The following is a 26,058-nucleotide window of genomic DNA, read 5'->3' as shown; positions in this document are numbered from 1 at the left end:
AAGATTTTGTTTATTTTTTTGACAGAGAGAGACATAGCGAGAGCAGGAACACAAGCAGGGGGAGTGGGAGAGGGAGAAGCAGGCTTCCCGCCGAGCAGGGATCCCGATGTGGGGCTCGATCCCAGGACCCCGGGATCATGACCTGAGCCGAAGGCAGACGCTTAACGACTGAGCCACCCAGGGGCCCATAACTATATTATTTTAATTATTTTTAAATTTGAGATTTATTCTATTGACCAGGTTATGGTCTATTTGGGTAAATATCCTGGGTGTCCTTGTAGAGAATGAATAGTTTGCCATTGTTGAGTATTGTGATGGGGCCAAGCTGGTTAATTGTGCTGATCAGATCTACTGACAGGCCAGCTATTTGCTTTGTTATTTACCCAGATATGTTTGCAATCTCTGAATGTGCATTTGTGTATTTCTTCTTCTGGTTATGTTAGTTTTGATTCATATATCTGGATATTATTTATGAGATACATGCAGACTTACAATTATGTTTTCCTGCTGACTTGACTCTTTGATCATGATGAAATGCCCCTCATTACCTCCCACGCTTCTTGCCCAAATTGCACTTCGTCTGATATGGAAGTAGTCACATCAGTTTCTTTCCCTTAGTGTTTTCATGGAATCCAACTTCTTTTAGACCATCCACCCTTTTGCATTCAACCTGTGGGCATCTTTATATTTAAAGTGTGTTTCTTTGAAACAGCATGTGGCTGGTTTGTTTTTGTTTGGCTCAGTTTTGCAATCTCTGCTTTTCACTTGGGGTGTTTGGTCCACATATATTTCATACATGTGATGCTAGAATTGGGTGTTTGTCTCCCTTCTTACCATGTATTTTCTTTGTTCTGTTCTGTTCTATTTCTCCTTTCTTACCTTTGTTTTTGGTATGAGTAAGTATTTTCTCTTATTCCTTTGTCTTCTCCATTAGCTCATTCTGCTATACATTTTAGTATCATTCCTTCAGTGCTTACCCTAGAGATTTCAGAATGTATCTATTCATTATGTAAATGTACCCTAAATTAGTACTTTTAACATATAATACAGAAATCCCAAATAAATTAATAATTGTTAATAAATAATGCAAAATTTTTAATAGTTTATCTCCATTTACTCTTTCTCTTTTCCTCATTTTTGTCATATGTATTATGCCCATGGATGATAAACTTCATAAGGCATTGTTACTATTGTTATTCCAGGCAAGCAATAATCTTCTACATTTACTGGATCTCCCACACGGTCCTGTGCTGTCCATTCTTGCTCTCACTCCTGGGGATCTGTTTTCCTTCTGCCTAAAGAGTTTGTCATTTCTCAGAGTGAGGATCTGCCGGTGATGAATTCTCTCCTATCTCTTTTTATGAAAACAAACTTCAACTTCCACTTTTAAGAGATATTATCCCCCCTGCTGGATTCAGAATTTTAGGTAGGCAGAGATTTCAACCTCTTTAGCACTTTGAAGATCTCATTGCATTGCCTTCTGGCTCCCACAGTTTCTGTTGAAAAAAAATTGGTGGTTTTTGTCATGGTTTTTTTGTTTGGTTTTGTTTTCCTGAAGTAAGTGTGTTATTTTCTCTCTGGCTGCTTTTAAGATTTCCTTCTTATCTTTGGGTTTTGGCAATTTGACTGTGATGGGCCTGGTATGGTTTTATTTGTATTTATCCTGTTTGGATTTTTATGAGCTTCTTAAAATCGTAGATTCAAGTCTTTTATCATATTTGGAGAATTTTTGGTTATTATTTATTCAGATATTTATTCTGTCCTATTTTCCTCTTGTTTCCTAGAATCCAGACTTTTTGATTATATCCCACATCTTTTGAAACTGTTCTATTTTTCCCCCTTTTTTAAGCTTTGTGCATTAGTTTGAATTTTCTATTGACTTATTTAGTTCACTAATTCTGTATTCTGTTGTATCTTATCTTCTGATAATTTCATCCAAGGAGTTCTTAATTTCATTTGTTATATTTTGCAACTCTAGGATATACATTTTATCCTTTTTGAGAGATCCTCATTCTCTATTGAAATACTCCCATCTTTTCATTCATTTCACCTATTTTTCCTATATTTTAAAAAATATATAATCATAGTTATTTTTGAAGGTCTTGTCTGCTAATGCCAGTATCTGGATTATCTCTGGGTGTGTTTTTATCGACTATTTTATTTCTTGGTTAAGTCCCATTTTCCAGCTTCTTCACGTGTCTAGTGATTTTTAAAAAAATTTTGTTGGACATCATGTAGGATATCTGGTAGAGATTCCTGGGTGTTATCTCCTGCTAGAGAATGTTTAGTGCCTTCTGCTCTGGCAGGTGGAAGGGTCAGCAGACCAGATCATTCCTGGGCAGGTGTATGTTAGTTTCAACCCAGTCCTAGGGCCTGATTTTCCTCCTGGGGCATGACCTTTCAGGGGCAGCTGCTGAGTCCCCTGAGTATTCACTGAGGACACCAATTTGGGCTCAGCCAGAACTCTGCATCTTGGCAGCAGTGTGAGACCTCTGAAGTCTCCTCAGCAATTGGCCTGCCAGCTTCTCTTCTCTGCTGGGCCTCCAAACCCCACACTGTGCTGCCCAGCATAGGATTCAGCCATGGATCCAGCGGGCATTTCTAGGGAGGTACCTGGCTCTCTCCTTTCTGTTACTTTGCTCCACAGACCCAGCTATCAGAGCATCTCTGAACTCCAGCCTCTGAGTCCCCCATCAAGCAGGACCACCCCTCTCAGCTTGGGCTCCCACTCCTGAACCATGGTTTGGAAAATGCTGCGAGAGAAATCCAGAGAGAATGTGGAGCTCACCTTGATGTGCATCCTTTCCCTCAAGGATTGTAGCCCTGCATTGGCTGCGACTCGATGCTTGCAAAGAATTGTTTTATGCATTTCCCCAGATTTTGTAGTTGTCCAATCTCAGCTGGTCAGACCTGGTAGAAACTGGACTCTGAGGAGAGGAATATTGAACTGAGCGTTTCAAGGTGGGAAAAGGGGCGGCAGATGAAGAGCTTTTCAGGCAGAGGGAGAAGCAAGTGGCCAGGTCCTGAGGCAGGAATGAACCTGGGTCATAGGAAAAAAAACAGAAAGTAGCCAGCGTGGCGGGATCACATGGCAAGGGTGGGGTGTGGTGTGAGATGGAGCAGAGCTCAGATGGCCTGCAGGTCCCAGTTATGATCCTTTCTAAATATAGTGGGAAGCCACTGGGGGCTTTTAAGGAGGAGAACAACGTGGTTCAATTTCTTTCTTTCTTTTTTTTTTTAAAGATTTTATTTATTTATTTGAGAGAGAATAAGAGAGAGCACATGAGAGGGGGGAGGGTCAGAGGGAGAACTGGACTCCCGGCCGAGTAGGGAGCCCGATGCGGGACTCGATGCGGGACTCGATCCAGGGACTCCAGGATCATGACCTGAGCCGAAGGCAGTCACTTAACCAACTGAGCCACCCAGGCGCCCCGTGGTTCAATTTCTTTTGTAAAAAGATCATTGTCTACTGGGAGGAAGAGGGCCAGGGGGATGCGGGAACACAGTGAAGACAACTTTGTAGTCAAGAAATGATGCCAGGATAGAGGGATTTGGAACTACAAGAAGGGAGGATTCCAGACAAAAACCAGAGTTGAAGGAAATGAGGTTTGTTGATGCACAGGGGACAGAGGACAAGAAAGCTTCCCCATTTCATCCTCCCAAGTCACAGACTTGATCATGTTGCTATTTTGCTTAAAATGCTTCTGTCCCTTCCTCTTGTACTTGGTGTGAAATCCCAGTTCCTTCTGGTGAATTCTAATCCAGGCCTGGGGAGCCTTAGCTGTCGCTGTTTACCTCCCACCCTCCGCCCTCCAGCATCCTTGCTTGGCCCCTCCTCTACCCCAGCCTTCTCCTGGGAACTGCCGCACATCCTCGGGGTCTCCTTTTGGGGGGACAGCGCCTTCCAGGGCCACAGGATGGGCTCATGCAGAGGTGTGACGCCATTTTCATAGCTTGTCATTGGTCCTAGTGGGAGCATCTATGCCATGGGAATCAGCAGATGCTACGGATTCGCGAGCCCCTCGACCAGCCCAGAGAAGAGTAGTTGCCTCCTGGCTTAGTGCCTCCTGACTTCCCCTTGCCGTGCTGTGTCGAATGGCCTGTTTCTGTGTTGGTCTCCCCCACCAGAGTTCCCCGAGGACCGTGGGCACCATGGCTCTCAGCCCACAGAGAGCATGTGGCTGGAGCCAGTGCCGATCATGCCCCTTTGGGAGCAAGTGGGTCATGGGGCCCATCACAAGGCTGCTGGGTGGTGCCGTCCCATGTGGCAGGCAGGGCTGGCCCCCACCCCACACCCCACATGCCCATTCTCTTTAGAACGTACTGGGGGATCCAGTAGAACATACTCTTAGGATCCTTGGGGCGAACCCCTTGTCCAAGTCACTGGGGAGCGGACGCAGCGAAGGCACCAAACTTCCCAGAAAGGCCAAGTTGTTTTGCAAGTCTTAGAGCTGGATTTCATGAAACCATCCGGAGCACCCATCTGTTCTTGACAGGGCCCAGCCTGTGCATCTCAGGCCCACGCTCTGTGAATTTCTATTAATTAGGAGAAAACCACATTCTGCTCTTGGATTTCTTTACTAACGAGGGGGAGTCCTCATCAGCCACGAGGCACGTTGATTCTGTCCTCGCACTGGCCTCTCTCTCCTCTCCCAGCAGAATGGCTCAGCCTCTGCCCCCCTGCTCACAACCAGGCCAAGAGCACAAGGCAGAGATGACCTTGGCAGGCCTCACCTTCCCAGGGTGGCAGGTGCTTTAAATGAAGGGTGGACTGCCACGGCCAAAGGAAGGGAGTGTGAAAAGCCTCTGAGCTTCTGGGTTCCTGTGCACAGAGCCTGATGATTAGCAGTGCTGCACCTTCCTAGGCCACTGTAGCATGTGAATTGTTTAATGATACTCAGACCCTAGGCCCAGAAAATCCCCCTCTGATCATCTCAGGGAAGGACTCAGAAGTCCGTCCAGTAGTTATGTGGAAGGCTGTTTTTGACAACGCAACCACAGCAGGAAAGTTTTAGAATGCCCCGAGCATTCAGCATGCCACAGAATGTATGCTCACGATGGTGTTTTCAACATCCTTTTATAATATGGAAAAATGCTCCTGACATGGTATTGAGGGAGAAAAGCAGGATACCAAAGATGTAAATGGTCTGTTAAATGTTATGTAGAGAAAATGTATGGGTGTGTCTGTGTGTATATATGCATCTATGTGTGGATGGAAGTTATTAAAAAATAAAACCTGAGAATCCAGAACCACTGGGGGAAGCAGCATTACTACTATCCAGCCCCCCCACAGAGTGCTAAATCACCTCTCCTTCCCACCTTTCTGCCTCCCAGAAACTCCCCATGACATCCATATGAAACCCACTCATGTCTGACCCAAAAAGAGTGAGAGACCATTTTGTACTGATTTAAGAAAAGCATCTGGGGCGGGGGGGGGGAATGCAGTATCCTCTGTTTTATATAAACGGAGGATGCTTTAATGTAATAAGCATCTCCTAATTGGATTTGAACCTTAAATTCCATTCATTATACTTTTTTTTTTTTTTAGCAGCATGGTGACTGAAATCGATTGAAACAGATTCTGGAATGCCATGCCATTTTGCATATTTTTGAAAAGATGTGCAAAAGATATATATATCTGAATATATATATATATATATATACACAGACACACACACACATATATAGCTGAAAATCAAATTCTAGAATGTTCTTCTATGATTCCCCAGACCCTCTCCAACACCCACCCCTCCACTCAAAAACCCCAGCATGGCCACACGCTCACATGTGCACATGCATAAATGCATAGCAAAAAGACTGGGAAAAATATATGGATAATAATGATGATTTTGGCTAATAGGACTTGGGGTGATTTCTGTTCCTTTATTTTCTAAAAATGTTGACCTGAGAAAAAATGTAAGCCAGAAAAAAAAAATTAAGAAGGAAAACAGGTCCTTTGTTTGCTGAGACAAATTACTTGGAAGCTAAGCTAACCTAAGCATTTCAATTGGATGGGTGATTTCCACAGCTGCGGGACCCAGAGGCGGACCCCCCCATGGAGGACCTGAGGCTGCGCGTGGGGCAGCTCCAGCACCGGGTGCTGACCCTGCAGTGCCAACTCAGAGACCAGGCGTCTGCCCACTTCCAGCTGCAGGTGGCGCTCGGGGAAGCTGCCCACCTCCGGGACCAGCTCCAGGGTGAGGTAGGCTCGAGCCGCGCTTCCTTTCCCACCTGTAAACGAAATGGGCCCATGCTCCAGGAAGTTTTGTTTTTGTTTTTATTTATTTTTTTAAGATTGTATTTATTTATTTATTTGAGAGAAAGAGCGAGCATGAATTGGGGGACACGAGGGAGAAGGAGACAGACCCCCTGCTGAGTAGGGGGCCCGATGCAGGGCTCAATCCTAGGACCCTGAGATCATGACCTGAGCCGAAGGCAGACGCTTAACCTAACTGGTTGAGCCACCCAGGCATCCCTCTGGGAAGTTTTGAAGATGGAAAAAAGAATCCGGCGAAATCTCACCATTCCCAGCATTTTGGTAGTATTTATGAGATTTCCAAGGTAAAGAGCAGTATGCAGAAGGAAGTGAGGCCTGTAATCCCTCAATCAACCAACTTCTGTTCCATCTGAAACTCATATACATGCGTTTTTCTAGAAAGTCTAACTAGTTTTCAAATGTTACATATATAGGAGTGAAGTGAGAGTGATTTTATGAAAGGGCAGAGAGATCCTTGTCGATGTGAAAGCGTTCGTTATCTGTGATGATGGAGATACGAACTTTCGTGGGGGATAAAATTGCACAGAACTTAGTACACACATACACACACAGGACAAGCAGAACTAGAGAAATCGGAGCATGATTGTTAACAATATAATTGACATTATAGGGTTGTAATATACTATAGTTTTGCAAAATGTTCCCCTTGGGGGAAATGGGGCAAAGGATACAAGGGGTTTCTTTGTATTATTTCTTACAACTGCATGTAGATCTATAATTATCTCATTTTTTAAATGCAAAACAAAAAAAAATAGTCCTTCCTCCCTTTGACCCCAACCCCTTCTGAACTCCGGCATTTTTTTTCAACCCTATCTACTCACATTCAGTGTATGTGTGGATGTGTATACATAAATGAAATTTTACCATACAAAAATATTCTGCATCTTGATTTTCTCATTTAAAAAAATTTTTTTTTAAGATTTTATTTATTGGGGCGCCTGGGTGTCACAGTTGTTAAGCATCTGCCTTCGGCTCAGGTCATGATCCCAGGGTCCTGGGATCGAGCCCCGCATCGGGCTCCCTGCTCAGCGGGAAGCCTGCTTCTCCCTCTCCCACTCCCCCTGCTTGTGTTCCCTCTCTTGCTGTGTCTCTCTCTGTCAAATAAATAAATAAAATCTTTTTTAAAAAAGATTTTATTTATTTGACAGAGAGAGAGGAGCAAGAGATAGTGAGAGAAAGCATGAGTGGAAAGGAGAGGGAGAAGCAAGCTGACGTGGGTTCTATCCCAGGACCTGGAGATCATGACCTGAGCCGAAGGCAAACGCCTAACCGACTGAGCCACACAGGCACCCCTAAATTTTCTCATTTAATAGAAAATCTTGGTGATATCTCCATATCAACACATACAAACTGATCTCATTTTTAAAAAAACTCCATATTATATTTTCATAAGGCCAAACCATAACTGACTTAATCAATTCTTTGTTTATGGAAATCCAGTTTTTTTTCTGTTTCTTTGCTTGACAAAGCTTAGTGAACCTTTCTATAGCTCTATCTTGGGATATGTTTCTGCTACATATTCGAAGGTTAAAAGTCTAGCAAAGTAATTATTGGGTCAATGGATATGTATGTAAGGGCGAGTAACCCCCCAAAGTGGCTGTATTATTTATGCTTCCGCCAGGAATAAATGAGCGTATGTGTTTGCCCGCACTTGTTACCCCGAATGTTATCACATTTTACATGTTTTTGACAAGCTGATGGATGAAAAACACACCATCAACATTGAGACGTAATCTCTGGCTCCGTTCCCGTGCATTCTTTGTATAATCAGATGCTCTATACTTAGAGTTTCATGTCTGTTGCATCCTAGACCTTGTGCCCAGTATTTTTTTTTTTTTTTTTGCCTGTGCAGTAATCTATTGGGTGGATGTGATTTTCATTCACCTGTTGTTGGATCTATGGTTATTTCCATTAATTTATACATTCCTGTTTATATGCAAGAGTTCAGAGAACTGGGATTACTGGTGCAGAGTGGGGGTAGTGATGGTTCTTAATACATATTGCAGAGAGCTTTCCCAGTGCTCGAATCCACTTGCAAAGCCCGGGCAGTGAACAGGGAATGTTCCTCACCGTGCTATCAGCCAGCAAAGGAGCTCTTAGGCCTTTTTTCTCCTGTCACTGATCTGTGAAGAACATAATTCCATTTGCACATGTTGGGGCTTTTATCAGATCCAGTATCTTTTGAAGTCTGTTTTTCATAATTTTCAATGTGTTTTTTTTCTTTCTGCTCTTCAGTTTGGGTATTTTTTTCTAACCCATCTTCAGGTGAATACTCTTCCAGAGAGTCAGATTTACTCACAAACTCATTATTTTTGTTCTTAATTTCAGGTATTATATTTTGCAATCCTAGAATTTCTATTTGGTCCTTAAAAAAAAAAGATTTTACTTATTTGAGAGAGAGAGAGAGAGAGAGAGAGCACAAGCAGGGGGGGGGGGCAGAGGGAAAGGGAGAAGTGGACTTCCCACTGAGCAGGGAGCCTGATACAGGGCTCAATCCCAGGACCCCCGGATTAAGACCTGAGCTGAAGGCAGAAGCTTAACAGACTGAGCTACCCAGTCACCCCTCCATTTTGTTCTTTTTTAATTTTAACTTTATTTTAGCTCCCCCCCCCCTTTTTTTTTTTGAGAAAGAGAGAGCGCAAGTGGGGTGGGGCGGGGCAGAGGGAGAGGGAGAGAGAGAATCTTAAGCAGACTCCTTGCTGAGCACAGGGCCAGATGCGGGGCTTGGTCTCATGACCCTGAGATCAGGACCTGAGCCGAAATCAAGAGTCAGATGCCTAACTGACTGAGCCACTCATGTGCGCCCTCCCATTTGGTTCTTTCTTCTTCTTCTTCTTCTTCTTTTTTTTTTTTTTGTAGCTTTCTGTTCTCTGATGAAATTCTTGTAATATAACGGTGGAGTATTTCAATCACAGTTACCTTAAGGTTGGTGTGTGTTCCCATAGCTCTGTTCCCCACTCCCACCAGCATGTGCAGAGGCCCCCACCTCTCCATGAGCTCACCGATGTTCACTACCGTCTGTTTGGTGATGACCATCTCAGTGAGCACAAAGTGTTAGCTCCGTGTGGTTTGATTTGCCTTTCCCCAGTGGCTGATGGTGTTGAGCATTTTTCACGTGCCTATTGGCCATTCATCTATCTTCCATCAGAGAAATGACCATTCAGTTCTTTTGTCCATTTTGCAACTGGGTGGTTTATTTCTTTGTTGTTGAGATGCAAGAGTCTGTATATGTTCTAGATACGAGTCCCATATTAGATATGTGGTTGGCAAATATTTCCTCCCATCTGTTGTCTTTTCGCTTTCTTCTCATTCACTTTTTCATTGCAATGCATTCACGCTGTTTCCAAAACCGAAGCAGAGAGGAGGTTGAATCCAAGCCTGCAAATATTATTGAGTGCCTTTTGAATAGAAGACCGTCTGCTTGGAGCTGGCGTTTTACACTTTGAATACTTTTGGGAAGGTATGCCAAAAGAGCTGTGTAGGAATGTTCATCGAAGCCTTGTTTGTGAAGCAAAGAAATGATATACATTTTCATAAAGAATGGGCTCAACAGATCATATTTCAGCCTCATGCTGAAATAATAGGCAAGATTTTAAACAGATGTGATCAGTTCGTATGTATTGACATAGAAATAACACCTTTGATTGTAAATTAAATGACAAAACCAAGATGTAAAACGTTTGAATGGTGTCATTTCATATGTGTATATACATACGTAGGCATTCTGGTTGTGAATATGCAAGGTTGAGACCTGTGTGAGAGATCAGAAGAGGTTGGGAAGAGGAAGAAGGATTTTTATTTGTGTAGCGTTCTTGTTCTGACTGTAGAGGGAACAAGAGGATGAAGGAGAAGAACTTCTAGAACAGCCATCTTACTCTGTCTTAGGATTTTGTGGGTCAGCAATTTAGACAGGACTTGGCTGGGCAGTTGTGCTCCACAGAGCATCAGTGGGAATGACTCGCTGGTATTCAGCCAGGTGTGGGGCTCGCCTGGAAGGTCCAGAGTTCTTTCACTCACGTACGCGTGCCAGATAGTAATAATTGTTTACATTCAGTGAGCGTTAACTGGATATTTTAAGCAAAAGGGAAACAATTCACAGAGCCCTCGATATATAACCCTCACTAATTGGGTAGGTGCTAATATTATCCCCACTTTACAGACGAGAAGACTGAGGCAGAAAGAGAAGTGATTTGTACAAGGTCACAGTTCTAGTGAGTGGCTGAGCCAGGATTGGGACCCAGGGTGTCTGGCTCAGTTACCCAGAGGTTTAACATGGCACCAAAAAACTGGCATGTTTGCAGGGGGCATCTGGGAATGCTTCCTGCCCGAAGGAAGAAGCAACAGAACTGGCCCCACAGCGGCAGTCTGGCAGCGCTCAGGGCATCCTCCCTCCTCTGATCTTGCGGAGCCGGGGATGGGAAAGGTCCCTGTGCCTCACTGAGAAGCCCGTGTGGGGGAAAAAAGGGGACTAGAGCCAACCTCTCTGAGCCCAGCTCGCCTGGGGAGACGCTGGCTGTGTAAACAGGGACTCAGCATTTTACGCACGTTAGTTTTCTTTCAGCTTAATGAGCTTCAGAAAAAGCAACTATGCCTATGAGGTCAATATTAAATGTCTCTTTCGAGCAAATAGAGCTCGGGTTTTCCCCATTCTAGGTGTTTAGTCCATCTTTATTATTTAAAAAAAAAAACTGGAAAGAAGAGATATACCCCCCAAATTCCCATTTGAATCTAGTTTTTTCATGTATTTTCTTCCAGTATACTTGACATGTGTCTGAGATCCCACCACACCTACATGTCTGTGTCCTGCTTTTCCTGCCTGAGAATAATCCAGAAGGCCTGTCCTTGTCTGTCCTGAGCCCCGAATCTGCTGTTCGTGCTGGAGAACAAAGCACGAGATGCCGCAGTGCATAAAGCTGCCGGGCCCTTGCTCCGTGGTCAGGTCCGTCTGTCCATCCTCCCCCCTCCGCCCTCTTTTACATTCTCATATATAAACACCGTGATGCACACATTTTATTAGAAAGATTTTCCCCACGTAGCCAGACGTGTCTTTAGGACAGATTCCCAGAAGTGGTCTTACTGGCCCAAATGTTCTTCACCATTCGGACGTGCCGTTTGTTGGAGACGACACATTTCACCTCCGATGTGAACCTGGATTTGGGGAGTGGACCTGGAGGGCCAACCCTTTCTGTCCCGTCTCCGGGCGGGGTGCAGAGGGGGCCCTGGGCCCCACTGACTCACTGGCCTGACCCGTGCTGGGGCCTCGGTTTCCTTAGATGTTAACTCAGAAATGTGAGCCACGCAAGCCCTCAAGCCCTTCTCCCTCCCAGCGCTCCCACGTCTGTTGGAGGCTCAGGTCTACGGCTGTGACGTGGAGTGATGGTAATTCCCCACTCACAGCTTGTCCTGACGTCAGCGGTGGAAACGTCCACTGTAACACCCTATGAAAATGTGATGCTTCCATGCTCCGTCCTCTTGTTTTTATCATTTCCTTGTACCTTTTTCTCCAACAAGGACCATAATCCCTTATAAACTATGAAGGCTGCCATATGCCAGGGACTCCACACAGAGTTTGTTCTAAGGTCCACAAGCAACATGTCGGAAAGGGGAACATGAGCCCCACTTTACAGATGGGGAAAACTGAGGCTCACAGAGGAAGTGACCTGCCCATAGTCACACAGAGCTACTTGGTAGCAGAGCCATGATTTCATCCCAGCTCTATCTGATGCCAAAGGCTCCCCTCAGCCACACGGTCCCTCCAGGAGGTCAGGTTCATGAAGAGCCCAGTAGTCACCATCACCATCAACAAGGCCGCCTTCTCTGGGGGGAGCCACATGTACGATGTTTGGCAGATGCTGGCTGAATGCACGAGGCCCTGATGTTTTGGGGTGGTGTGATCCAGGGGGCCCGGGGAGCCCCACCCAAGTGTGCTGAGAGCCCTGGCCTCCGAGTCAGACCCCCCCATTCCTGCCCTGCCTTCTTGCCGGGACTGGGTGTCCAAGTACCGCTGCCTAGGGGATGTGCCCAAGCCTCTGGGCAAAAAGTCCTGGCAGGAAAGGATCATCACCTCCTCCTCTGACGGAGCAGAAGAGCACACCAGGAGGGAAGGAGACTGGCCCAGGGCCACCCTCGAATGACGAGAGTCTGTCATCCCCTCCAGACATGCACAGATGCAGGAGGTCATTTCAAGGTGGGGGGGGGGTCACTCACTCATACCATTTGTAGGACAAATCCCTCCCAAGGGCCATGCTGTGCCCAGCGATGGTGCAGGGATCCAGGGCTGTGTCACTCTTGACCTTGAGGAGCTCCCAAGCTATGTGGGAGACAGACCCGCAAATACAAAAATCAACCATCAGGATAGAAGGAAGCTGGGAGCCAAGCACAGAGGGACATGAGCTCTTTTATCCTGGTGCCCTTAACGATGCCCGTTGTACAGATGAGCAAGTCGAGGTGTAGAGAGGAGCTTGGTCACAGAGCTGGTCAGTGGCAGAGTCCACACTATTGACCCCCTGATCCTGGACCCCATATCCAGAGGGCAGTGGGGAGCCTCTGGGGGCCAGAGTGCAGCAGTGTGGTGACTTGTTTTCAAAGCAGGTTCTGGCTTCTGGGCACGGGGAGGAATTGCAGGGAGAGTGCTGAGCTCAGGCAGCTGGGAGATGCAGAGCAGGGACCCAAGGCCCCAAGCCCAGCTCAGCCGACCAATCCCCGGGGTGCCCAGCATCCGTGGACCCACCTGGCTGAATCTCTGCGCCCACACCTTCAGGCCGAGCTGGCTTCCCTGGTCCAGAAGTGCCAGGAGAGGAACCATCTGACCACGTACCTACTGTAGGAGCTGTGCAGACACGGGGTGGAGGATCGGCTGCTCTCTGAGATGGCGCAGAGCATGGGGGATGACGTGGCGCTGGCCGAGTACACGGCCACCTTCCTGGCCCTGGGGCTCCCAGAGATGGTTTCCATAGACAGCACTGTCCCCCTTCCAGGGGCAGCTGTGGGCCCGTGAGTTTCCTGTCCACCCGCCTGACCTGAACCGTCCCTCTCCCCTTCTGTCCACTGAGCCCACCCAGAACGTGCCCAAGACTCTGGCTCCATGCTGGCCCCTGTGCTCCCACCTGGTGCAGGAGGGTGATCTGGGCGTCCTTACCCTTAAAGTGCTTACACCCCAGTGCCAGAGACAGACACACAAACAGCGTCAGTTCAGTGTCCTGCAAGCACCAGGGGTTCTTTCACTTGTGCCCCAGGGCCTTAGCACTCACCGCTCCCCCCCCGGCAGGATTCTTGTCTGTCCCACAGCCTCCTACCCATCCTTTGAGACACAGTTCAAGTGTGATCTTGTCCAGGGAGACTTCCCTGAGCCCATGGACCACGGAGTTAGCCACATCCTCTGTCCTCTGTGGCACGTCAGAGGGATTTTCCCCTGCTGTTGTGGGAGCTTTGTCAGCACCCCTCTATTGGGGCCAGAGTGGCCCCATAACCATCTCTGTCTCCCTGGTGGCTGGCCCAGAGAAGCTGCTCGGGGAATACTTGTTGAGTGAATAAAATCAGGAACTAATTGAATGAGGATCTCCTCTCCTAACAGCCATCCAAAGAGGAAACTGAGGCCCAGAGAGGTTGGGAGGCTGACTCAAGGTCACACAGCCTCCAGGCAGTGTGGATGGTCATGGATGCCAGTTCTCACCCAGGTCTGGTCCTGAACTTCTCTGTTCAGGGGTCTGTGTTCATGGTACGGCGGGTGCTCAGCTGAGGCCGCAACCCACCCCCCTTCACACACAGGCAGGCACACAAACTCATTCCTGGGGACCAGCCAGCAACACCCCCACCAAACGCAGCTTCTGATGGTGTGAGGGCGAAGTACAGCTCCTTTTGTAGACACAGCCAGCCCTGTTTTCCACACTCCCGCTCAGCGGCTTAGCACTGGCTCCGCTCCTCCACTCCTTGGCCCTTCCCAGCCCAGCTCTGCAAGGCCCGCCTTCTCCGTCCCTTCCGTTCCCCCACAGCCATCAGGGGCCCCCTGGTCCCAGCCACCATACAGCCCAGGAGGCGAGACCTGGAGGCCAAGGGGTCTGCTCAGGGCTGCATGGTAACTTGGTTCAGAGTCAGAATTTGAATCCAGAGTCCCAGACTCCCAGTCCAGTGCTCATCTCTTTGCATGAATTGTTCAAGCCTCTTCAGAGCCAGCATAGGGCTGAGGAAACAAGTTAGCAGCTTGCTGAAATGCTTGGCACAGTCTCTGTTGACTGAGGCAGGAGGGAAAGCGGAGTTCCAGGGGTTGGGATGCAGTAGGTGTCATGTGGGAGGGCCAGCTGGCTGTGTGCTGAGGGGGCATCTTAGCACTGAGAGCCCCACCCTCCAAGGGCTGCTCTGAAACTAGAACTAAAATGTTTGCTGGGATTGGATAGGCTGACTTACAATGACCAAATTCAGAGACACTGAAGTATAAACCTAAACACTAATTTATCAGTTTCGTGTGAGAACTAGAACCATGTGCAGGCTGATGGATTGGATGGATGGATGAAAAAATGTCAGCATATACTTCCCCTAAATGGCGGAGTTGTCTGGAAAGTCAAGTTCATTCATTCATTCCTTTGTTCATTTGTTAGTCACTGAACATTTATAATCATTTATAATCAGAATTCTCTTGGACACTGGGATGAGAACAGGGAGAGTTAATGGTATTGTCAGCCTGATTCATTCATTTCCTGTAAGGTTGTGCTCCTGGGGCCTGGACGTGCCTCCTGCTGGGCCAGGGTGTCTCCCCGAGACCTGCTGGAAGCCGTGGCTAGTTATAAGCTTCTACTGTTCTAAGGTGGTTTTGAATCTACCCTGACTCGTTTTGCATTACTTTACGGTTCCGCTCTCTAAGAACACCCCCATTTTCACGATTGGGGCGGGGGTGGGTGACTGATTGTTCCCTGTGCAAACCACAAAGTCCACAGGTACTTACTGAGCACCTACCGCCATACCCCAGGCCTGGTGCCAAGCGCGGGGCAGAAATGGTGAAGTGGACAGACCAAGTGGGCAAGAATCTTACAGGCTCTGAGCCTCAGTTTTCCCATCTGTAAAATGGCAACAGTACAGCCTACATGGCAGAGTTGACCTGAAGACAGATAATCTGTTGAGCGCCCCATACAGGGGGTCCCACTGGGTAAGAACCTGGCCTTTTTGTGGGCAGTTGTCAAGAGGGCGTGCTCTGACATCAGGGAGCTCCACCACTGCCTAGCTGTATGGCCATAGGAGGGGACACTTATGTGTACCCCTTAACAGTGCATGGGCACTTCCCGCTTTTTTTATGGAGCTCACTCAGGAGGTCCTCCCACGGAGAAGGAGCCTCATTATCCCTTCCCCAGATGGGAAACCTGAGGCTCAGCAGTTGCAAGTCTGGCTCAAAGACACACATCTCTGAGTAGCTTTCTAGCTCGGCCTTGTCAGTGTGAAACTGCTTGGCTGAGCCCAGCTGGGGTTTGACCCCAGTAGGGGGCTTCTGGGTCCTGCCACTGCAGTCACGAGCCTGTGGGAAAGGGGGTGTAGCAGGTGCATGTGCGCTGTTGGGAGTCTGGGCTGCAGCGCGGGGTCTGGCACATCCCACGTCCTCAAGGAATCGGTCCCTCTTGTTGCTGGAAGGCCGACCCTCAGCGTGCGGCCAGTAGGCAGTGATGTGTCTCAGAAACCAAGGGTGGTGCTCCAGGCTGGCTGGCTGGAGGGGCTGGGTGCCGAGGGGAGCAGTGGTGGGAGACTGGAGTGGGTGGGAGGTCACTTGTGCTTCATTCCTGAGTGAGTGGGGGGCCAGCGCTGGTGGGGGTCCCTGTGTTTCAGGAAGGCAGATCCAGCAGGCGTGTGGCCTAGGCCGGGCTGCCGGGGCCATGAAGGCCGTGCACACGGCGGCTTGTCTAGTTCAATAGCCAGTGACTTGGGCTGTGAGGATCGAGGGCCAGGCAGCCGAGCAGAGCCTTGGGGGCACTGAGGCCCTCGGGGTGGTGGCGGCAGTTCCTCTTGCTGGGAGCTGGGCACTGACTTTACGGGCACTGACTCTCATTTCAGAGAACACAGATGGAATTCCCGATGCAGGTTGTGGAGCCCGGCTTACAGCCTGGGAGCCCTGCCCGGCTGGCTGGGGAGACACGTGTGGGCTCGGGGTGGGATGCACCAGAGCAGAGGGAGCACCGAGGCTGGGCAGCGGGGCTGGCCTACGTGCCAGTTGAGGCCTTGCGGAAACATCTCTGGGAGGGCCTGAACCCTGGAGGCTCAGGATGTCTGGTGTCTGCCCTTGGGAGGAGACCCACACTGACCGCAGACGTCCTGGGGAGGACAGGCCGCCGTTCGTTTGTTCACTGGATGGCGATTATGGCTGAGACTCAGCCCTTCTCTGTTCCAGCATGTTCCATGGATTAGCTCACTTCATCCTCCCAAGGCCTGCTTTATCGGGGGGAAACCGAGGCACAGAGCAGTCAAAGAGCTGGTCAGGGTCACACCTGGGGCCGGCAGACGGGTTCAGAGCTTTGTCCGTCCACACTCCTGCCCTTGGAGGAGGGTGCTCACGCTTGCAGCAGGTCACTTGGGTCAATGTGTATCTCCCATTGAGTTGACGATTTTCTCGCCCTGGTGGGGCAGGTGATAGACCGTAAGCCTCTGTCCTCTGAGCACCTGTGTCTTTTCCTCGGTGCCGTGTCTGAGTCTCGTAGTCAGCTCAGGCAGCTGTAACAGAATCCCACAGGTGGGGGCTTAAACCACAAACATTCATTTCTCACGGTTCTGGAGCCTGGAAGTCAGAGATGAGAGTGCAGGCGTGGATGGGGGGCTGGTCAGGGGGTCATCTGGACTGCAGCCTCGGGAAGATGGAGGCGACCGGGGCAAGGGAGCTGCTCATTTCCGTTCCTCTTGCCCTGCTCATTTCTCTCCCCTCCACCTCCTGGAAAAAGCTTGCTTTCCTCTGAGTACTGTCAACGAGATCTATATATGGGCCTTCAGAAATGGATCTCGTCTTAAAAAGCAGCAAAACCCTAATTCATTAAATCAACGAGCCCAAGCCTGGGCCTCCAAGGATCCAGGCAATTACTTTCTCTTTAGCTTTTGAGTTTTATGAAGTTTAGAATATTCCCCAAAAGTTTACACAGGTAGAGAGACAGGGGGAGCGGAACATGCGAATCTTTGCTACCCTGTGTGGAACATCCAGTAGACATCCATTCTCATTGTATTCCACCAAAACCCCACAAGGGACTTAGTAGTATGTCCATTCTACAGATGGACAGGACAAGGCTCGGGGAGTTCCACTAACTTGGCCAAGACCATGGAATTGTAAGCGGCAGAACCAGGATTCAGCCTGAGAGTGCCTGGCTCTGAGCTTCTCCAGGCTGGTGGGATACATGAGGCGCAGGAAGCAGAGGAGGACCACTAAAACCCTGATCGCATGCCGAATGCGGTGCCCCCTGGAAGCCAGTTGAACGGATCTGAGGCTGCCCTGGATACGAAGGTCAAGGAAACCTCGTTCTCATGTTGAAGGCGTCTGCATCGAATGAGACACGCTCTAAAGCTGGGTGTAAGGGGAGGCATGTGTTTGGAGCACTGGCAGTGAGCAGAGTCTGAGAGAGAGACTTGATGGGGAAGAGGCTTCCTGGAGGAGAAGGTACACACATCAGGCTTGGAAGGATATAGAGGGGTTATGATAGCTGGAGGGATGGAATGAAGGCACTCGAGGCCCGGAGACCTGCATGAGGGAGGGCCCCGGGGTGTGAACACTGAAGGTGCTAGAAGATGCATGGTGTCCTGGGGGATATAAGCACCAAGTGCTAAGAAGAGGCAGTGAGCATGCCTAGTGCAGAAGGCTCCAGGAAGTGTGGTGTGGATTATGGTCAAGCCATAATCTGTGCCCTTGTGCATTAGCTGCTGGATTCGTCAATCCCCTTTAGAGGGGACAAACGGCCCAGTTGTCCCTGCACGGCACACGGAGGGGCTTTGTGAGAGGTAGGTGGCTGAACTCTGCCAGGTGGAGTCAGGGAAGACTTCACACAGCAGGGGACATTTGAATGAGGTCATGGCATACACACAGGGAGAGAGCGAGTGAGCGCCGGGGTATTTAGGCAGGGGGGCCAGCTGATGTAAGTGCTTGGTGGGCACAGTGATGGGGGAAAGGAGGTATCCCAGTGACCAGCTCGCAGGGCCCCTGCTCCGCCAGAAACACCCATGAAGAAGCATGGTCTGGGCCGCTGGTCTGGAATCTGACGTGCCTTCAAGGCCAGCACTGATCTTGAACAAGTTAGGGGCTGCCAGGCCAACCAGCCAAGTTGCCATTGCCACACCACTCTTTTTTTTTTTTTTTTTTTTTTAAGATTTTATTTATTTGCGAGAGAGAGAATGAGAGACAGCATGAGAGGGAGGAGGGTCAGAGGGAGAAGCAGACTCCCTGCCGAGCAGGGAGCCTGATGTGGGACTCGATCCCGGGACTCCAGGATCATGACCTGAGCCGAAGGCAGTCGCCTAACCAACTGAGCTACCCAGGCGCCCGCCACACCACTCTTGTAGACCCCGTGCAGTCATGGGATCCAGGAGGACCACCACTCAGTCGATGGGGTGGCATGGGGGACTTGGGTTCCAGCCCAACCTGAATTCCTGGGCGACTGAGCCAGGGACCCCAGGGGCAGTTCAGCGATCAGCTCTCGCAAGGTGTCATCGGGACCTCTGTGGAGAAAGAATATTCCTCTTGGAAACTCTTGCCATCCAGCTGCCCTCCATTTCCCCACTTTTAACAGCAGTTTCTAAAACACATTAATCACAGGCTCCGTTTGGAGAATTAATTCGGGTAAAGGAAATGCAATCGTTTTCCTGCACCTGTATTCTCTCAGAGCCGATCTTCCTCCTTTGTGGGTCACGGGCAGGGGAGGGACTGGTGGATCTGGGCAGGGAATGTGCTTTCTGCAGGGAAGGGTGAGAAGCCTGCTTCGTTCCAGTTGCGGCCACCTGCATGAGGCTTTTTCTCCTGAGCCGTTCAGAATAACTGCTGAGATGTCTTTTCTTCCAGACCAGCCACCATCTGGATGTCGAGTCTGAGAAGGCAGCTGTTGTAAGAGGTCAGTGCGATATTCAATTAGGAATATATGTGTGCTCAGACATGGTCCCAGCCAGCAGGACTATCTGACGGGTGGGCCTGGGTCAAGTGTGAGGTGAGGTGAGGAACGGGACCCCGTTTTCTCCCCCCTCCTTCCTGACTTGGCCCTGCCTTCTCAGTTCACAACGTAAGCAGAACACAGTAGGAAAAATACGGTCGCTGCAGAAGTAGCCCAACTCCTCAGCCGTGTAGTTTCACTCCTGGAAATTCATCCTAAGTGAATAATTCTCTGTGTGGAAAAGCTCAATGGACAGGTGTATTCATGCCAGGGCATTTCTAATAATGAAAAACTGGCGGTGGCGGGAGGGGGGGATGCCCTCCAGCATTGTTAATTAACCCATAGACTCAATGAACTATTGGTCACTAAAATCATGCTGCTAAGCATCATGTAATACCATAGAAATGATGATATTCACCTGAATTTTTAAAAGCTAAGGAATGGAATGTAAGGGGTGATTACACTGATAAAGCTATATAACCACATCTGGATGATTGGCAACTTATGCTAGCAGATAAATTCTAACAGTGGTTACTTAGAAAGATGGTAATAGGGGTGATTGCTTGTGTTCTGTTATTTTTATTATGAAAAAGGAAATTAAGATGCTACCCAGGCAGGCAGAATTTCCCTGGTTAAGTGCAGCATGCTCTCAGTGTGGGGGAAGGAAGGCTTCTAAGGATTCGTTTAGGGTTATGTTCATATCAGGGGCTCAATAGAAACATGGAGAAAGTATGGATGGGGTTGACTTTAGGCACCTGAGCTGCTCTTGGGATCTGCTCATCTAGCAATTCTTAGTACAGGATTCTGTACTTACCAGCTGTGTATTCTTGGAGGAGTTAATTAACCTCTCTGAGTCCCAGAGTCTTATCTTCTAAAGGAGGACGATAGGACCTTTCTCAGGAGTGTCTAGTGCCTGGCCCAAAAAGAGAGATCTTTTCCTTGTCTTTGTCTGGCCAGGCTGGGCCTGTCCTCCTGTACCTTCCTCTCCTATGCTTGCAGTCTGGGTGAGCATCCGTTTTCATGGTTGGAAGGGCATAATTCCACTTGGTCCTGCATCTGCCAGTAATTTGTGCCAGTGTCCTTCCTTTTCTGGGCTCAGCTTCCACACCTTTAAAAGAAGGAAATGTGCTAGATTGATTGAGTTATTTGTGCAGTCAACATTTCTGGAAAACTGCTGTGTACCAGATCCCTGGTAGGTGTTTCAGGGTTTACAAAGATGGGTCAGCTTACAGAGGTGGTGGTTCCTGTGTTGAATGAGCTGGCAGCTGGGGAAGGAAAGCTGAGGCAGGCAGGCAGTTTTCTAGGATAACCATGACCATGGCAGGACCATCAGAGGGGTATGGATGAAGCACTCGAGAGTTTGAGGATACCCAAGAGGGCCTCTGTCATGGGATGTGGGGATCTCGGAATAACAGAGACTGGAAAAGGTTATTCCAAGGCTCAGAGACTTGTTGATTTTTAGAATAGATTTCTGGGTTGAGGCTTGACTGAGAATACTCTCTTCTAGCTCAGAAATACCTCCTGAATCCCAAAATGGACAGTATCATCATCCAAAGACCTTTGTATTCAGAGTCCTGGCCTGTTCCCGAGGCTGAATGGCCAGCACAGACAGCTCGACTAGATTCTCTGAAGGTAAGAGGACATCAGTCGTATAATTTCTTAGATCAGCTTTTTTATTAAAAGTATAACACACATATGGAAAAGGACCCCACTTGTAAGTGTACAGATCAATGAATTATCATGGAGTAATGCCCAGAAACGTATCACCAGGTTGAGAACTGGAAAATGCCCAGCCCCACAGAGAGAGACCCCTTGGTTTCCCCTCCTGGTCTCTGTCTATTATCTCTTTTTTAATTTGTGGGTTTGGTCAAGTTGTGTGTTCTGTGTCTGGTTATTTTTCATCGAGTGCTGGACATCATGTGTGAAAACTTGAAGACATCATTTGAGGTTGATAATGTTTTCATCCAGAAAGGGCTTCCTTTTGCTTGTGACAGGTGATGAGGCCAGGACAGAGACAATTCCTCATGTCACAGCTGGTTCAGAGATGAGTTTCAGTACTTGCGAGGTCTGCTTTCCTTCCTGTTCACTCTTACTCCTTGGGCACAGCCTTTTGGGGTCCCGGCCAGAAGCCTGTAGTGTTTATCAGCATCTTTTGTCTGTGGCCCTTGTCGGTCCCATGAGGCTCTCAGAAGCTCTGCTTTGCCTTCCACCTCTCAGCCGCCACCAGCTCTGCCCTCACCTGGAGGGAATACGGTCTCCACGGCCATGGAAGCTACTCTGGTTTGTCTCCTGTTTTCCGTTTAAGTCCCTCAGATCCTGACCATATGGTAGCTCTTGGATGGTTTAAATAGATGCTGTGTTATGTTCTGTCCAGCTTCTCTAGTACTTACTGGAGGTTCGGTCCAAAATGTCCTAATCAGTTGCAGCCCGAGCAGCCCTCTCTTTTCCTAGAGAAAACGTATTTTACTTATGAGGTGTGGAGTCTGACAGCCCTGAGTTCAGATCCCAGCTGTAGTTTGGTGTGATGGTGGGCAGATTACTTAACGTGTCTGTGTCTCTGCCTCCTCGTCTGTAACATGGGGGTAATACCGCCTACTGCTAGTACGAGCACAAAATTAGGGAAGCAGGGCAGAATGTGTGTCTGAACAAGAGAGATGCTCAAGAGGAAAAAAAAAAGCAGCCATGACTCAGGAGGCAAGTGATCTTATTCTTAGCATTTTATCTCAGCCTATTATTGGTTTCCTTCTACCAGCCTTTCCTGTGGCTTCTCTCCTGCCTCCATGATTATATTAATTTTTTATCTAAAACCTGGAGAGAGGGGTGCCTGGGTGGCTCAGTCAGTGAATCGTCTGCCTTTGGCTCGGGTCATGATCTCAGGGTCCCAGGGTCGAGCCCCACTTCGGGCTCCCTGCTCAGCAGGGAGTCTGCTTCTCTCTCTCCCTCTGCCCCTCCCCCCAACTTGTGCTTTCTCTCTCTCAAATAAGTAAAACCTTTAAAAAAATAAAACCTGGGGACAATAATTTCCTCTTGGAATTGTTGAGACAATTCTTTGGAATCGTAATGTGCTTACTATTCTGCCGGGTGCAAGAGACATGTTCAATAAATGTTAGCTATTGCTATTGACCTTCTTAAACCTTCTTTTTCCCCCTGACTGGTGACTTTCATTTTAAATTCCTCATCTACAGGTTTATTACCTAGGAATGAGAACTTTCTTTCCAGCTCTGGTCTCTTTCTAGGAAAATTACCTCTGACTTTTGATCTTTGGCCTGGCTTATCACAAGCAGGTGGGAGGCATTCTCAACAAAGGGAACAATGCCTATCAAGACAGAGGGGTGAGTGCTCCTCAGGGGTTGGGGGAACTGGGAGCCATTAAACGTGGCTATGGCACAACGTAAGAAGGTGTAGAGAGGAGTCTAGGAGATTGCAGTGATGGTGTGGATGAGAACAGCGATGGGAAAGAAAACCCCAACTCCCGCTTCTTTAATGCTTGCTTACTATGTACAATGCACTGGCTTTTCCAGTCCTCACGAGGGGCCTACAAAATAGGAATCAGCATTAACCCCCTTTCCCTATGAGAGAAGGTGAGGAGAAGAGGGGGTACACGGTTAGTAAGCGGCAGAGCTGGGGTCCAGCCCAGGCAGCCTGGCTCTGAAGCTGGTGTGGACAGATGGAGCGGGGCCTTCCCTGGGGGGATGGGAGCAGTCCCTCCTACCTCTGGTGCAGCCCAGTCTGGAATTCAGTGTGAGAAAAAAACCCTCAAAGGTGCACTCTAGGTGGTGCTGGCCAGAAACCGACAGCTACCCTCTCGAGGACGTGGTTGGAGCAGAACTTGCATGAATGAATGAACCAAAAGTGCATCCTAACACTCGCCCAGGTTTCTCTGTTATTCTTTAACTTTCTTCAAAGTCATCGCCACGCCCATAGCATGCCACTGGATGAAAACCCTTCCTTTGTTGGACAGAATTTCCAGCCCACAGGATGTTTTTGTGCCTTTGCAGCAGGATGAGAGAATGTCAATGTCAACATTTCTGTTTCCATGCTTTACCCAGCACTTGGCCGTGGGGGGTCTTCCTGAGTAATTAGAGAGGGACTGGTGGGCTCTTTCTCTAGAGGGTCACGCGAGCACCTCGCTCTCACCCCCCAGCACAGCATTGTCACCCCCCCTGCTCAGTCGTGGTTTTGCTCAGTCGTAAAGGACGTCGAGGAACAGAGCCCTCTGCCTTGCGGAAAAACAGATTGCAAGCCATGGATCCGGGCTGGCTCGGGGCAACAGCTTCCGATGGTGAAAATGAGTTTGTTAAGTAATTGCACCAGGGGATCAGTGACCCGTCAGCAAAATGAGGTCATTTTTGAAGGACAGTAACTAAATTTGTCACATGTCGCAAATTTATTATTTTATGGTTGAGCTTAGACCAAAAAAAAAAAAAAAAAAAAAAAAAAAGCCGAGGGGAGCCTAGAAATACACAAAAATATCCTGAAAAGGCTGGTAAACCTTTGGTGATTTGTCTGGAAATATTTGTCCCTATGTCACATTACCCTGATCCTGTCACTCGGTCACTGAAGACCCTTCATCCGTCCTGTGTTTAACAGCAGACTGTAGTGATGAACAGTGCGGCCTCGGGGGTCCTGTGGCCTGGGCTCGCATCCTGACTTTGCCTCCTATTGGCTGTGTGGCCATAGGCAAGTCACTTAACCTCTCTGGCCCTCTGTTTCTCCATCTGTGTAGTGGGATAATAATATCAGTTACCTCTTTGGGCTCAAGACTGAATGAATCAATATGCATACATTGCTTAGCATGATACCTGGCCCATCACAGGAGATCAATGAATGTTCACCATCATGGGTTCAACCATATGAAATACGCCCCCGTCCTACAAAATCTGTGGTTTCATAAGGTTTACACTATTCTTATTAGGATAAGTCCAGGTTCCTTAAGTCGCTGTTTGCATTCAGTGTGTACATTACTATACATGGAATGACCTTCAGTTTTTAACACCGCAGAATCCCGCTCCTTCCCCAAAGTCTGGCTCAGACACCGCCTCCTCCAGGAGGCCTTCCTACTCCTCAGTGTGCAGAGGGTGCTTCCCTCCTGGGTGCTCCCCGGTAGCTGCATGGGCCTCTCTTCCGGCTCCATCTCTGCAGCGTTGCTGCACGTGTGTCTGCCTGCCTGCGCCGCTGGGTGGGGAGCACCCTGGGGGAGGGGCTGGTCCAGGCGGGGCCCACAGGGCGGTGCTCGGCGACCCTCACCCCCTCTTCTCTCGCGCTCTGCCTTTCTCAGCCATCATCCTCTGCTGGCACTGAGAGGGTGCTGAGCGTGCACCATTGCCCACGGTCACTGCCCCCCTGGGGTCACTGGAGAAGTGTGCGTCATTCCACCTGTCTGACCGCTGAGGCACAGACCTGCTAGCCCGTCAGCCAGGGGACTGAGCAGGGACGGAAGTAGGACTCGCACTGCTGAGCACAGGGGTCCTTCCTTCCTGTCATTTGCAGGGAAGGCGTATGATAAACGGGGGATGCTGGGCATGAAGGGCTGATACCGTATAGAAGCTGCTGGGGGAGCTCCAGGAAGAGTGGGGTCTTGAGGTTGGGTGGCTTGGGTGTGGGCATTGAGCTAGTCACGCCAGAGCGGCATGGATGTAGGTAAGCTCTTTAGAGTGTGTGAAACAGGCACCGGGTTCCTCATCCGTCGTGCGGGCCTGATGGCCGCCTGGCGTGAGGATTCCATGGAGACAGGTGAACCAGTTCATTGAGAAGAGCCATGGGCAGTGCTGGGCATGGGGTCAGCATCCTGTTGATGCCAGTTTCCTTCTGATGGGATGGTCACCATCTCTCGACCCTGTGAACAAGAAACCTTAGAGCGGACCCCTGCTCTGTGGGGACAGCCATCAGCGACCCTCTTGGCAGACACCTGCTGGGTGATGTGGTGGGAACCACCCCCCAGCCCCGGCTCCTCACCCGCGGCACCATGATGGCATTGTGTGCCTCGTTGAACTGTCATAGAAGGAAATGAGCAATGCAGGGGGAGCCCTGGTGGGAGGCCCAGAAAGTGATCAATACATATTCCTCATCATTGCCGTCTCTTCCCTAGACGAACGTGGGATCGGGGGCTTTTATGAACATGTAGAAGCAGAGACCATTTTATTCTGCTCTTGCCTCCAGCTTCCCCTGCCCTCGGGGCGGACGCCTGCTCCTGGAGTGTGCCTGGCTGCAGCTGCCTCAGAACCAGCACTCCCCGCACAGCGCCTGCAAGAGGAAGGTGGACCGTCCTGTCCCGTCCCCCGAGCTGATGGCCTCCCGCCACCCTCTGAGCTCCTGAGTCCTGCTAGGATCCTGGCTTTCCACAAAGAGCTTCGACAAAGCATTTGCAGCAATTCCCAGGTCAATAAATCACCACTGGAGTTATAAATTTAATAGAACCACTCACGCTCTGGGGCCATTTCATAGACTCCATAAATATTTGAAGCAGAACCTTCTGACACTGCTTTAAGAAATTGGTAGCAATCAAAGCCCTCATTCAGTGGCAAGTGGTTTTGCCTTTGGCTCGGGGGGCGGGGGATCTATGTTGGTTGTCTGAGCTTGGGAGAAATGCTGGAAGGAGCTCACACATTCTGAGGGCTTCGGCTTTGGCTAATGTCAAGGCAGCAAAGAGAGTATTTACTGTACCAAAACCTATTGAATGACGGGTCTAAT

General features: G+C 49.1%; 1 protein-coding gene across 1 annotated transcript in view; it reads left to right on the top strand.

Moving 5' to 3' along the window:
- The window catches only part of C2H4orf50 (chromosome 2 C4orf50 homolog), a 46,642-nt gene extending 20,869 nt beyond the window's left edge, over nucleotides 1-25,773 (top strand). The window contains 6 exon segments of the mRNA XM_044913113.1: nucleotides 6,029-6,202; nucleotides 10,839-10,862; nucleotides 13,005-13,223; nucleotides 19,284-19,332; nucleotides 20,876-21,000; nucleotides 25,528-25,773. Coding sequence (XP_044769048.1) covers nucleotides 6,029-6,202; nucleotides 10,839-10,862; nucleotides 13,005-13,223; nucleotides 19,284-19,332; nucleotides 20,876-21,000; nucleotides 25,528-25,773 — 837 coding nt within the window.
- Nucleotides 25,774-26,058: the final 285 nt, after the last annotated feature.

The sequence above is a fragment of the Neomonachus schauinslandi genome, chromosome 2 (genome assembly GCF_002201575.2).
Source record: "Neomonachus schauinslandi chromosome 2, ASM220157v2, whole genome shotgun sequence".
In the NCBI taxonomy this organism is placed as follows: Eukaryota; Metazoa; Chordata; class Mammalia; order Carnivora; family Phocidae; genus Neomonachus; species Neomonachus schauinslandi.
The sequence above is the reverse complement of the archived record's forward strand: the minus strand, read 5'-3'. Positions and strand labels throughout refer to the sequence as shown.